Here is a 14742-nt window from a genome sequence, read left to right on the forward strand (position 1 = left end):
AGGTACCAATGAGGAATGATTACTTGTAACACCATCACTTGGGAGCCCCACTCAGAAGTTCTTTCTCATAATGTCAATGACATCAATCAGTTTTTCTAAAGTGATATTAACAGAGACAAGGACAGAACCCATGATCTCCTTATATGACCACAGTTCCTGGGGAGAGTGAGCCCAAGCTTCAAATTCAAAGGGAGATATAGAGGACACACATATATAGAGGACACAGGGGACTGAGTGTTCTTTGTGACTCTTGGCCCTTGATGTCATTTTCTTTCTCTGCAGATTTCGCACCAATTTCACAAGAGGAATGCAAATTAAAACAGTTCTGAGGTTTTACGTCATATTTATCAGATCAGACAATAAGACATAAAAAGAAAATGACAGATGTTGGAACGGATGTGGGAAAAATGACACACTAAAACACTATTGGTGGAGTTGTGAAGTGATTCAAGCATTCTGTAGTGCAATTTGGAACTGTGCCCAAAGGGCTATAAAACCATGTATACCCTTTGACCTAGCAATATCACTACTAAGTTTCTATCCCCAAAGAGATAAAAAACAAAAAGGAAAAAGACCTATACGTACAAAAATATTATTAGCAGCTCTTTTGTTGGCAAAATATTGGAAACTGAGGGGATGCCCATCAACTGGGGGATGACTGAACAAACTGTAGCATGTGATTACAATGGAGCACTATTATGCATTAACAAATGATGAGCAGGAAGCTCTCAGAAAAACCTGGAAAGATTTACATGAGCTGATGCAAAGTGAAATGTACTGTGTAAAAAGTTACAGTATTATTGTAAGACGATCACCTGTGAATGACTCAGCTATTCTCAGCAATACAACAATCCAAGACAACTCTGAAGGACTTAGGATGAAAAATGCTATCTATCCCCAGAGAAAGAACTGATGGTGTCTGAATGCAGAAGAAAACATGCTTTTTAAAATACTCTTTATTTTTCTTCAAACTTCTTTTTTGTCTATGTTTTCTTTCACAACATGATTAATGTGGAAATGTTTTGTATGACTATACATGTATAAACTGCGCTGAAGTACTTGCCTTCTCATGGAGTTGGGGAGGTAAGGGAGGAAGAGAGGTTATTTGGGACTCAAAGTTTTAAAAATGAATGTTAAAAATTGTCTTTACATATAGGTAGGGAAAGTAAAATACTAAATAAATTTTTTAAAAATAAGATAGAACTTTATTTTCTGGCATGAAAACAAAAGATGGATGAATCACTCAATTGCTTAGCTGGCATTTTTCCTTGCTGAGTGAGTGTGTCAGCTGAAGGAAAGATTCCCTGTTAAATCAGTCAAGCAGGTCACTCCACAACTGTACTGACCCTCCACCAGGCTTGACTGCTAATTGCCAGCTTCTGTGGTCCTGTAGTCTCTGGCTAATGAAGGATCTCTGATAGCTTTCCTGACCTGACAAGACTATAACCTGGTCAATTGTGCCCTTGAATATGTATTCACTGAAGATCAGGAAAGACGTATTATAAAGAGATAAAAAACCCAGAAACATAGGTAGGGATTATGGACACCTGGTGGCTGAGTGGGAGAATATGACTTGCCACTGTCCCTCCCCCACCCCCAGCAATGCAATGAAGACTTCCTCAGCCAAAAACCCAGAGAGAATAGTTTGATCAAACTCACTGCCTCAAACTTTTTGTAATCATATTCAGTTCTAGTTCAACTTCTTTTGCATCTTTAACCCTCTGGGAGTCAACCAGAAGATTATTCATTACTTCAAATTACCAGACCCTCAGTCACTCTTAGCCAGAAGAAGGTTAAATAAATCTCCATTTGTTGTTTTCAAACTAGGCATGAATACGTAGCACCAACATGACATTTACAGCTCCATTAGTGTCCATGAGTAACGCAGTGCAATTCTGAATCCCAAAACACAACAGATTCTCCACATGGAAGACAGAACTAAAACATTTAATCAGACACTAAAAAGTCAAATCCATCATAGTAACAAAAATCTATACACAATAACAATGCAGAGAACAACACCAGCCTCAAACTTTCCCCCTGCTAGGCTTCTCACAAACCAGCTCCATTACACAAAACACAAACAGGCTTCCCTTAAGCAAAATGCCCTTCACACACTCACAGCCAGCCAGGGGCTGACCTGCATCTATCAAATCTGAATGCTCTAAATTTTTTCTGAGCTCTGCTCCAGCTCCACCTCTTCCTGTTCCACCCATTCAGCAAACTCCTCCCACCACAGGTTCCATGTGACTCAGACTTCCATGTGACCCAGGCAGGTCACTTGGGCCTATTAGTGAATATGAAAGATCTCTCCATCTAATTGAAATGAAAGAACATTGCACATATTCTAAAGTAGGGGTAAGGATCCCTTCATCAAGAATGCCTAGAAGCAAGCCCACCCCAAGCGTCCCATATTTGCCTGGAGTGCTGACTGAATATGCTTGAAATGGAGGATGGGGTCTTCATGACAATACTTCATCAGAAATGAGATAGTCATTTCCTACAAAGAACTTAGATTCTACTGCATGAAAACAACATGTAAAACAGAACATTAAAATAAACATACACAAAATAAAAAATAATTTAGAGAAGGTAGGGAGATGGATGTTGATGATTGAGGATGAAGAGATTACTTAGACTAAGAGCAGAAAAAATATACTGTAGGGAAATCCCATGCATACTTTACATATATCACATGCTAATTTTTGTTTGTATATTATCTACCCCATTAAAATGCATGCGTTTTGAAGCAGGTTTAGGGAGGCATTTTTTATTTTTACCTTTCTTTGTATCCCTGAGACTTAGTATGGTGCTTTGCACCCAGTAACAGCCTAATAAATACCTTTTTAAGTTTATTTACTTTTAGTTTTCAACATTTACTTCCATGTTTTATTTTTATCTTGTCCCTGCCCCTTCCCTCCCTCAGATAGCCAGCAATTTGATACAGACTCTACATACACATTCCTATTAGACATATGTTACATTAGTCACATTGTATAGAATTATAGCGAATGTCAGAAACCGTGAGAAAGAAAAAACAAAATATAAAAAACAAGATAGTCTGCCCTAACAGTTCTTTCTCTGGATGCGGATGACGTTTTCCATCATAAGTCTTTGGGAATTGTTTGAAGTCCTTGCATTGCTGAGAAGGGCTAAGTCTATCAAAATTTCTCATTGCAGACTGTGGCTGTTACTGTGTGCGATGTTCTCCTGGTTCTTCTCCCTTCACTCAGCATCAGTTCATATAAACCTTTCCAGGTTTTTCTGAAGTTTGCCTGTTCATCATTTCATATGTCAGGATAGTATTCCATTGGATTCATGTACCACCACTTGTACAGCCATTCGCCAAGTGATAGGCATCCCTTCAATTTAAATACATTTTGCTAACCATCTCTTTAATGACCCGTTTTAGAATTTTCCCAGAAATTGAAGTCAAGCTCACTATGGTTTGTAGACTCTGTCCTCTTTCCTCTTTTGAAAATTGGGATACCATTTGCAACTCTTCTTGAGGTAAATATGCTGTGTGCAGTGAACATGAATCCAAATCCACAGTTCTGAGCCTCACTTAATGACCCATTGCCAGAACAAGACAGAAGGCATGCTAAATGAGATAGTCTGGGAATGATGTACTGAATTTAATAAAATGACACTTAACAGAGGTATAGATGTATAAAGGCCTCTAAGATCTCCTACCAATGTCTGTATCTGATTATCCATTATCAGCTTGTAGGATTTCCTCATCTTTTCACTTGTCCTGTAGCTTAGCTTAACCCTCCTTTCCTGTACTTCCTGATAATTAGAGAAAAAGCTTCTTAAGAATCTCTTATCTCCCTTTTCTACTTAGTATCTAGTGCTAAGCACAGTGCTTGGCATTTGCTAAGTGCTTAATAAATGGTTTTTTTCATCCATCCATCCATTCCCTCATTGATTCTCATGAGCATTGCTGTGTCAGAGGTCCCAAGACCCTGAGAGTCACAAGGTTGCTTTTAATAATATAAATTAAGCCAACTCACTTGACCTCTGTTAGTTTCAGTTTCCTCATCTGTGAGATGGGTGGGGAGTTTGAACTAAATATCTGGACACCTTTTCAGCATTAAATTATTTACTCTATGACCCACAACCCCCAAGACACAAATTGGAGTGGGTTAGCAGGCTTGACTTGCTATGCTACAAGGGTGAATTGGCCCTATCCACTATGTAATCTGGGGGTCAGCTTGAATGAATATCAGGTTATGATCATAGTGACATCACCATAGAAACCAGACTGAGGCTGTCACCCTATCCTATGAGATGGACCATGGGGAGGGTGCTTGGTGAGGTGAGAAGAGGAAATGGAGAAGGGTGCCAAGCAAAGGCTTAACAATGAGGAAATGCTCCCTCCACAATGGGAGAGGAGGGCTACTTGGAAAGAGCTTGAAGATCTTTAGTCCTGGGTAGCCCTAGCAGCTGCTTTCTGTCTGCATTTTCCTACCATTTCCATCCTTCAGGAACTCACTTCTCATTCTTCTTTGCATTGACTTGAGCTTGCAGACCTCCTGGGTCAATATCTAGCTAGCACAGGGGAGATCAATGCAGTAGAATGTGGCTCTGCCTCATCCTCAGATCAACAGAGTCAACAGGCCAGGTCATGTCTGGTCCCTATGTGACTTGGGAGGTATGGTAAAATGTTTCCTATTATGATTATTATTTTTTAAATCATTGCTTTTAAAAATAAACCTATTACCAAACTTCAAAGGTGAAAAAAATCATCTCAATGCACTTTACATTTGACAAATGAATTTACAAAAGCTGGAACTGGAAGGAGCTTAAGAGGTCATTGAGTCCAACTCCCTCATTTTTATAGGTGGGGAAATAGAAGACCAGGGAGATTAAGTGACTGGCCCCAAATCACAAAGCTAATAAGTATCAGAGATGAAATTGACACCAAGGTCATCCACTGTATCCTGGGCCATCTCCAGTCATTTGGACTTCTGTCTTGCCACTGCATTTTAATGACTCCAGAAGAGAGAATGAGGCTGATGACTTTGTGCAGCTCTCCCTTACTTAAATCAAGTTCACACACAAGTTAAGACATCTCCCTGTTGTGTCAGGAGGCTGAAGACCCTGGCTACTTGCCTGGTGCTGCACTGGTGCAGCCCTGAGGTCCACAGAGTACCCTAGTTCCTGGTGTTGCACTGAGAAGGTATTGTGGGATTAAAGGTGGTTGGCAAGCTGGAGGCCACAGGGCTCTTATCTGGTGCTGTACTGAAGCAGGTGGGGGACCCCTGTGCTGCACTGGGGTCATGGGAGGTCTTACTGCTCATCTGTTGCTGGACAGAAATAGGGGTGTGCTTGGCATGTGGGGTGGGTGGTGCTTCACAGTGCCCTGGGGGTCTGGAAGCTAACTGGGTGTGGCACTGAGGCACATGAGGGGCCCTGGAACTGGCATCTGCCCATTCACCTGGTGCTGCACTGAGGCAAGCAGAGGGTCCCACTGCTGATGGTGGTGTACTCATTTGGTGCCACACTGGGTCTCAGGTCCTCCTACTGACTTGCTGAGGAAAAGGTCACTAGTGGTTTGCTTGGACAGTTTCTCAACTGATCTGTGCTTTCCTTTTACCAGAGTGAAACAGATATCTCCTGCTGACCTCCCAAGTTTCTTGAACTAAGAAGATTATTTTATCCCATGTTTTTCTGGTTCTGCCATTTCAGAATTCGTTTTGGTGTACCATTTTATACTTGTTCAGAGGTGAATAAAGGAGAGATCAGGTGATTTCTGCCTAGTCTACCATATCAGCTCTGGAAAATCCTCTATACTGTATCATTTGAATGAACTACTCATTTTTAATGGGAGGAGGATATAATGGATTCATGGCTCCCAGGAGACTTTAAAGCAGGTTTCTGGGTGTGCAATAACTGCCAGTATTTACAGAGCACTTTAAACACTTTTAAAAGATGATCTCTTTTGATTCTCATAACAACCCTGAGAGATAAGTGTTGTTATTATCCTCATTTGGCACATGAAGAAACTGAGGCAGACAGAGGTTACCTGACTTGGAATAAGGCATCCGGAGCTAAAGGAAAATGAATAAAGATTCCAATAAATCACATTTACCTGTTTCTTCCTATCTTTTCTCCCCCTTCCAGATCATATCCCAAATGAGTATAGTATAATGAGAAAGCTCCTTCTGTTTCTCTTTTCTTCTTCTAAGGTCTCCATTTCTATAAAATTCTTCTGATAATAGGAATTCCCAGGAAACCTATTCCTGGATAATCTCCAGGGCAGGGCATTGGGAAGGACAGGAGGAGGCAGATCCTCCTTGGAGGAACTGGAGGAGGCAGGTGCTTCTTTCTCTGGTTTCTCTGAGGAGATCTGACTATCACACAAGGTCATAAAAATCCTAAGTGATTGGCCAATGGGGACATAGCCTCTTCTGTCACTAGCAGGGCAAGGGGACCCTCACCTTAGATAGTATTTCACTTTCTCAGAAGCTGGACACCTTCTCTGCCCTGACAGAAAGAGTTCCTCTCTCTGGTGAGGCCAGGGCAGGGGGCAGTGAATGGTACTGGAGAGGAAGAAAAGGTGGATGACTAAGTCCATGAATACTCTGGATCCTAGAGTTCTCTTGCTGGCCTGTTAGAGTGTCCTGGAATCCATTGACTGTGCTGCTGACCTAGACTCTTGGTCTAGCCCTCACTCAAGCCGTTTTTCAAGGAAGTTGTGATTCTGAAGGGTGAGCCAGTGGTTCTGCTGGAAGGGCTGATCTGGACAGGGCAAAAGGAGCAAGGAGAAAGGAGAAGAGAAAGAAGAAAAGGCAGGGGCTAAAGAGCCAAAGGTGGGCAGATTTAGAGAACTTCAGGGGCAGAGATGAGGAACTGATTGAGAGGCTGACAAAAGCTTGGTCAGGAAATGGAGGACATGTGAAGACAGAGAGGAAAGCTCTCCATGTCCCATCTCCCCCATCCTCTCCATTCCCACATCTTTCCCACTTTTCTCTCCCTTCTATTCATCCTGTTCTCTTGCCCTCAACATTTCTTCTCCTTCCTGGTCATTCCTGCTGCTTCCATCCTTACATTCCCTAACTCTTCGAGCAAGAGTTCATTACCTGGGGTCCACAGTCCATGGACAGACTTAGAGAATCTGCGAACTTAGATGTGGTAAAAAATCCATATCATTGCTTTCTTAACTTTCGCTTTACTTTGTAAGACTGGGTATTTTATGCCTTTGAAAGCATGAATTTGAGAACGGTTTTATGGGCTTCACCAGACTTCCATATGGGTCCTTTATGCAAAAATGTTAAGAACCTTTGCTTGAACTCTTTAGACCCTCTGTCCCATTCTGATCCTCATCCTCTTTTCCTTCCTACTTTTTCTGTTTCCACCTCCTGGAGCTGGAAGGTCAGAGATCTAAATCCTCAAAGGTTATTACCTCATTGTCAGAGGGGTAAACTGAGGCCAAGAGAGCTTAAGTAGCTGACTTGAGATCACCCAGGATAGCAAACCACTAGACTAGGATTTAAAATAAGATTATCAGACTTTATGCCTAACCCTCTTATCACTGTACCACAGTGAGGAACGAAGGTGTAAGGAAGGAACGAAGGTTCTCCATCATTCCTTCCCTTCATTTGCTACTTCTTCTTCTACCTCTCTGACCACACTTTCTCTTACCCTGTTAGTTTTTCCTCCCCTAATTTTTCCCTAAATGTGGACACTCTCCAAGGTGCTGTGTTCTATTATTGCCTTTCTGTGACTGAAGGTAAGAGAATGAGACTGGTGATGAGATGAAGAAGAAATTATGATTCTGTGACTGAGGATAAGGGAGTTTGTATATCCATGACTCAGGATGGATCTGTTACAGGGAATGGGGGGAGTTGATGGACCTGTGAGTGAGGGTGGGGAAGTGATGGTTCTGGTACTAGTGATAAGAGTTTTATGGTTTTATGTCTAAGCATAAGTGAATGGCTAGATGAATGAACTGATGACCACACATTTATTAAGTACATGCTTTGTGCCATGCATGGGGATGCAAATAGAAAAGTAAGTCAATTCATATTTGCAGAAAAATCAAATTTTTATGACAGGATACAACAGTATTTGAAAAGGACAAAAGAGAGATGGCAATACATTTTCTTTAGAGTTCTTCCCAGTGATCAAACTATATCCATTTCTGATAATGAACCATTTGGCAGTGCTAAGGAATTTAGTGAGAAGAACTTTCTTTTATGGGTCAACAGTAGCTGTACCTGTTGAAGAAGTGGAGGTTGTAGCACTTTCAGAGGAAGTTGTCAAATCATTTCCTTCCAGGGACTGCTCCTCTGAAGGATGCCTGTAGGAGCAGGGTTGGAAATGACATTGGGGATCTTGGGGTGTGGAGTGGAGAGGAATGAAGTGATTCCTTGGGAGCTCTTAGGAGAAGGGTCCTGGTTCACTCCCATTGGTTTATGAAAAGATGTGATATTTCTGGTAATGGTGGTGGCTTGGACCCCTGGCACATGCTTCCTCCTGTTTCTCCCCCAGGCTTTAGGGAAGTTGATGGCTTAGGGATTTCAAATGGGAAATTTTGTATATCTGTGTCAGGGTATAGGGAAAGCAATGCATCTGTGACTGAGGATGGGTGATTTGATGAATCTATGACCGGGCTATAAGTGTCAATGGGTCTGTGCCTGAGCATGGAGGAAAAAACAAGGGATCTGTGATTGGAAAGATTATTAACACATTTGTTAAGGATGACGTGGGTGGAGAAGTTGATGGATCTCTAACCGGGTGTGAGGAATGTTGATCAATCTGTCCCGGGGCATTGGTCCTTTGCTGCTGAAGAAGACCCTGTCATCAGAGAAATAATGACATAACTTTCTTGACTTTGTTTTGAGTGAGGGAGGGCTGTGGAGGTCACCAGCCTCAATTCTTCTCCAGAGCCATCTGAATCCAGTGACTAGATATTCATCAGAATGACTGGAGATGAGCCAAGATGAGGCAATTGGGGTTAAGTGACTTGCCCAAGGTCACACAGCTAGTGAGTGTCAAGTGTCTGAGGTGAGATTTGAACTCAGGTCCTCCTGACTCCTGCACTGGTGCTCTGTCCACTGGACCACCTAGCTGCCCCACCCATAGGGGAAATAATGGCCTTGTAAGTAGGGGTGAGAGAGTTGATGGATTTGTTTCTGGGGAAACTGTATTAATGGCTTCCTTGGTGCCTTGTTTGAAAATACTGTAGGAGAAAATCATGCAGGCCATTCTCTTATTCCAACACAAAGAGCCCTCGTTCATCTCAGAAGGGCCCTTGGTGCTTCTGTACAAACATGGAGTCAACAATTGGCCTTGCCTTTCTACTTCAAGCAGAAAAAATCAAGGTCATCCAGGTCCATGTTCTTCATCCTTCCTTCTCTCCATTCCCTAATTCTCCTATCTCACAGACCATACTTCCTCTGACCCTGATAGCTTTTCCTCCTCCAGCTTTCCCATAAATACAGTCACACTCTAAGGTCCTAACCTCTGTTCTCTTCTCTCCAGGGACTCTCTGTCTCACTGACTTCATCTTCTTCCAGGAAAATATGATTAAGATTTTGACTCTCAAATCTCCATCTACAGCCCTGATTGCCTTTCTCAGTATCTCCAGATTCTCACTGCACCTCTCTACCTGTAGTTATGTCCTGACCATTATTTAGGCTCAGTTAGTCAAAACAGGACTCCTGCTCTCCCTCCCTATGCAAGCTATCAATGAACCTCTCTTTTGGACTTGCCTGTTTCTGTGATTGACACTACTACTTTCTTCTCAATCACCGAGGCTCAAGATCCCACATTATGTCCAGCTGGGTAAGGTAGGTAAAGCACTCTGCAAAACCTGAGATGCCAAAGAAATATTTGTTGTTGCTGTTGTTGACGAGCTTCCTTTTTCTGTCTAATCCACCTAGTCATTTGTGAAGTCCTGCTAATTCTATCTCTAAAACCTCTCTATCCTGTTCCCTTCACCCAACCACCCAAATACTCTACTTCAGGCCTTTCACCTGGGCTCATCAATGGACTCCTCACTGTTCTCCTTGCTTTCAGTCTTCCTCGTGTGTAATTTGTCCTACAAACACTGACTAAAGAGTACAACAAAGACACAATCATGAGCAAATCACTTCTCTAGTCAGAAACCTTCAGGGGAAAGGAAAAAAGTCTAAAACCCTCATCCTGCCAGTCAAGTCCCTCCTAGTCAGGTACAATTCAGTTTTTCACAATCCTGCTATAGGAACTATCCACTCGAGACCAACTGGAAGTGTACCATCCTTATTAAAGTCAGGAACACTGACAACCTCTGAACCTTTGCCTATGTTCTTTGCATGTCTACAATGCCCTTCTTCACTCCTCCCAAACTATCCAAATTCTATTCTCCAACAACCGTAGAATTTTAGGAATAAAAAAGACATCAGCAACCATCTGGTCCAAACTGTTCTTGAGAAGGAATCTGAATTACTTTATACTTGACAAGGCAGTCTCGTAGTCTCAGTATGAAGATCTCTAATGAGAGGGAATCCTTACCCCCTGAGACAGAACTTTTCTCTTTCAGAAGAAGTCCTTTACCTGAACTTAGGCTGACATTTGTCTCTTTCCATTCCCGTCTCTTGCTAAACTCCGGGGCCAAAATGACAAATCGAGTTGTTTCTCCTTGTGACAATCCTTCTAATAAAATTCAGCTCTCCAGTACCCTCTTAATATTATCCTTTGCAGCCTAAACATTCTCAATTTCATCAAATAATCCACATTTATTTCAATGATTTTCATATTTCTTAGATAAATTTTCATTAGAAAATACTTTTTATCATTATTTAAAATTTAAGAAGAGAGCTGAATGATTTCATCCATGGAGTGGCTCCCTCTGCCTGTGCAGAGTGAAAACCATCTATGTCCCCAGTAAACTGTTCCATGAATTTCTGTGGTCTTTCTATACTCCATTTTAATCAATCTTTTTTAAAATGAAATTATTTTATTTATTTTCAAAGTTCTACAATCACTTCCATATATCTTAGATTTTTCCCCTCCCTCTCCCACATTCCCCCGGCCTCCCAGAGACAGCATGCAATTTTATATAGGTTCTACACATACATTCTTATTAAATACATTTTCATCTTAGTCATGTTGCATGGAAGAATTAAAATGAATGAGAGAAATCACAAAACAAAACATAATACAAAAGAAGATGGTCTGCTTCATTCAGTGATCGAATTCCACAGTTCTTTCTTGGGATGTGGAAGGCATTTTGACTCGAGTCCATTGGGAATTTTTTAAGTTCATGCATTGCAATGAAGCACTAAGTCTACCAGAAAAATTCCTCACACACTGTGGTTGTTGCTGTGTACAAAATTTTCCTGGTTCTGCTCCTTTCACTCAGCCTCAGTTCATAAAAGTCTTTTCAGGACTCTCTGAAATGTTTCTGTTCATCATTTCTTATAGCATAATAGTATTCCATTACATTCATATACCACAATTTATTCAGCCATTCCCTAATTGATGGACATTCCTTTGATTTACAGTTTTTGTCTACCACAAAGAGAGCTGATATAAATATTTTAGTACACGTGGGAACCTTTCTCATTTTTATAATCTCTTGAGGATACAGTCCTAGATGTGGTATTGCTGGCTCAAAGAGTATGCACAGTTTTGTAGCCCTTTGGGCATAGTTCCAAATTGCTCTCCAGAATAGTTGGATCAGCTCACAGCTCTACCAACAATGAATTAGAGTTCCGACTCTCCCACATCTTCTCCAACATTTACTATCTTCCTGTTGTGTCATGTTAGCCAATCTGATAGGTGTGATGTGATACCTTAGAGTTGTTTTAATTTGCATCTCTCTAATCAATAGTGATTTAGAACATTTTTTCATATGAATATAGATAGCTTTAATTTCTTTGTCTGAAAACTGCCTGTTCATACCCTTTGATCATTTATCAATTGGGGACATTTTAATCAGTGTTAAATGAGTGGCTTTGATTTCAAGAGTCTAATGACGTAGAAACAGAAGTGGATTTAAATCAAAGTTACACTATGTACTACCTATATGACCTTCAACAAATTAGTTAACTTCCCCATGTTTCAGTTTGTTCATGTGCATAATGAGAGGAGAATGGTGGATTAAATGATCTCTTCTAACTCTGAATCTTCTCATCGCAGATTCTTCCAGAATTGGCCAGAATCTCCTGGAATCCTTCAAAAGATAAATGGAGGATCCTTCCCTCTCCCCCCAAAAAGGAAGTGTTCTTAAGCATTTTGTTTGTTCATGACATTTTAGGTAATGTGGTGGTCTGGAAAACAGATAACACAACCTCCTCACTTCCTGAACATCAGAACAACCATTTGAACATATGATACAAGACTTTGTACAGGACAAAGCATGGCAAGCAAGAGTTTATATGGGAAAAGATCGGAAGGTCTTGGTGGGCATTAAGGGTCATTTTAAATCAAAAATGGAGTATGACAGACAAAAAAAAATGTGATCTTAGATATCTGTAAGATAGGAATAATTTCAAAGATAAAGAAGTGCTTGTTTTGCCTGGCCTCAGAGGGAGGTACTCAAGGCAGTAGGTGAAAGTTATGGAGTAGACTTCAGTTGTGTATATGGAAAAGGTGGCTCTGACTTACAGCTAAATAAAAAGGGAAACAACTATCAATAGCAATCTTTCAGCAATCACTAGATTCTTCTTCTTGGGGATACTCTAGAAAAGACTGTCGCTCAGGTGGGAGCCATAGAAAATTCTTTCTGAGGTCTTCTCCTCTGAGATCCTGTAGCAATCAGGGGACACCAACGCTGGAAGCAGTGGGGCACCAGGGAATAAGTAAATGACAGATCACAACCCTTGTCCTCTCTCTTCTCCTGACTTGATATCTAATCTTGAACAAGCCATCTTCCTTCTTTGGCCTTAGATGGCCTCATGGGTAAAACGAGGGGTTGAAATAGATCATCTTTAAAGATCCCTGAAGCTCCAAAACTCCATGATGTTATGATTCCACCTCCTCACTCAGGGAAGGATTATTCAAGATGGGGTCTTCAACTGAGGAGTTCAGAGGGCCCAAATTACTTAGACTCCACCATATTTTCTTTTTCCCTTCCCAGGGCCTGACTGTCTCAATGTCCCCAGCAATAAACTTGGCTTCACCAGTGACCTCACCTCAAATAGGATCCTTTTCATCATCTTTCTCCTTCTCTACCTCTGTTCAGTCCTGGGCAATGGACTCACCATAATTCTCATCTACTTAGATTCTCACCTCCACATACCTATGTACTTTTTCCTCAGCATTCTTTCCTCCCTGGACATAGTATATGTCACTACCACAATACCTCAGATGTTGGTGCACCTCCTTTCCAATTCTAAGTTAATGTCCTTTGAAGGTTGCTGGCTGCAAATGTACGTATTTAGTGCTCTGGGTATCAGTGAGTGCATCTTGTTTGTTGTCATGGCTTATGACCGTTACGTAGCCATCTGCTTCCCACTGCGCTACATGCTCATCCTCAACTGGGATGTATGTGTGAGGTTGGTGGTAGGGACCTGTGGCTCTGGTCTCTTTTTCTCCCTAGTCCACACCTTTTTTACCATGAATCTCCCCTTCTGTGGTCCTAATATGATCAACCACTACTTCTGTGAGAGTCCCTCTGTCCGGGTACTGGCCTGTATGGATACATACATTACAGAGATGGTAGACTTAGTCCTGAGCATCCTCATGATAGTAGGGTCTCTGTCACTCATCCTAGTCTCCTATGTCTGCATCACCTTGGCCATCTTCAAGATCAAGTCCACCCAAAGTCTCTATAAGGCCTTTTCCACTTGTGCTTCCCACCTAACTGTGGTCACTCTGTTTTTTGCACCTGCCATATACATCTATATGAGGCCCACTTCCAGCTATAACCCAGAGAGAGACAAGCAGATCTCACTTTTCTACAATGTGTTCACTGCCCTGCTCAACCCTGTGGTCTACAGTCTTAGGAATAAGGACATAAAGGTAGCATTCATCAAGGTAATAGTGAGGAACAGAGTGGTCTGATGAGTAGAAAGAATTGGAATGGACTATTCTTTTATTTTTCTTTTTGAGACTGAGTTTCCCTATCTCACCCAGGCTAGAAATACAGCCAGCACTTCAGATTCCAACCCCACTGCTGATCAGCACGCTTTGATCCACTCCATTTTGATCTGGGCCAATTTGCCCATCTCTAGGCAGCCAGGTTTCCCCATCTCCTTTCTACCCCATCCCCTGCTCCTGAGGGGCTTGCCATATTGTTGCTATGCTTAATGTGTCCCTCCAATTGGCTTTATCCCTATCATACCTGAGAACTCCTGAACTCAGTTCATCCATTAGCTTTAGCCTCCCCTAATAGCAAGGACTGTAGGTATGTGCCACCACTCATGCCAGGCAGGGCCCATCCATTCCTACTGAGCTTGGGACACTGGCCTGTGACCTACAACAGGTCTATAGCATCACCTGCCTTCCAGAGGTGATCAGAACCAACCAAATTTAATCTTAATACTCATCACCCTCATGGATGAAGAAAGGGTAGTCTTAGATTTGGAATCTCTTCTCAAACACAGAAGCTTAGACTTACAGATCTCCTCCTTAGCTATAAAGTGGGGATGATAATATTTGCCCTTAACTCCCTCACAGGGCAGTTGTAAGGAAAATACTTTGCAGTCCTTAAAGGACCACATATATTTGAGTTATCATAATTACCCAGTATAGATGGTACACATTTATGTGGAAGGAATCACTCATAAAGTATTTATAGAGTCCTTACTA

General features: G+C 41.6%; 1 protein-coding gene across 1 annotated transcript; it reads left to right on the plus strand.

The window, feature by feature from the left end:
• The first annotated feature begins 12887 nt into the window (after window positions 1–12887).
• Window positions 12888–13995, plus strand: LOC140507496 (olfactory receptor 2D3-like). Its single transcript, XM_072615568.1, has 2 exons — window positions 12888–12891; window positions 13070–13995. Exons 1-2 carry the CDS (start codon window positions 12888–12890, stop codon window positions 13993–13995), a joined length of 930 nt encoding a protein of 309 aa, XP_072471669.1.
• The last annotated feature ends 747 nt before the right edge of the window (window positions 13996–14742 follow it).

Source organism: Notamacropus eugenii, chromosome 5, assembly GCF_028372415.1.
Source record: "Notamacropus eugenii isolate mMacEug1 chromosome 5, mMacEug1.pri_v2, whole genome shotgun sequence".
NCBI classification, from domain to species: domain Eukaryota; kingdom Metazoa; phylum Chordata; class Mammalia; order Diprotodontia; family Macropodidae; genus Notamacropus; species Notamacropus eugenii.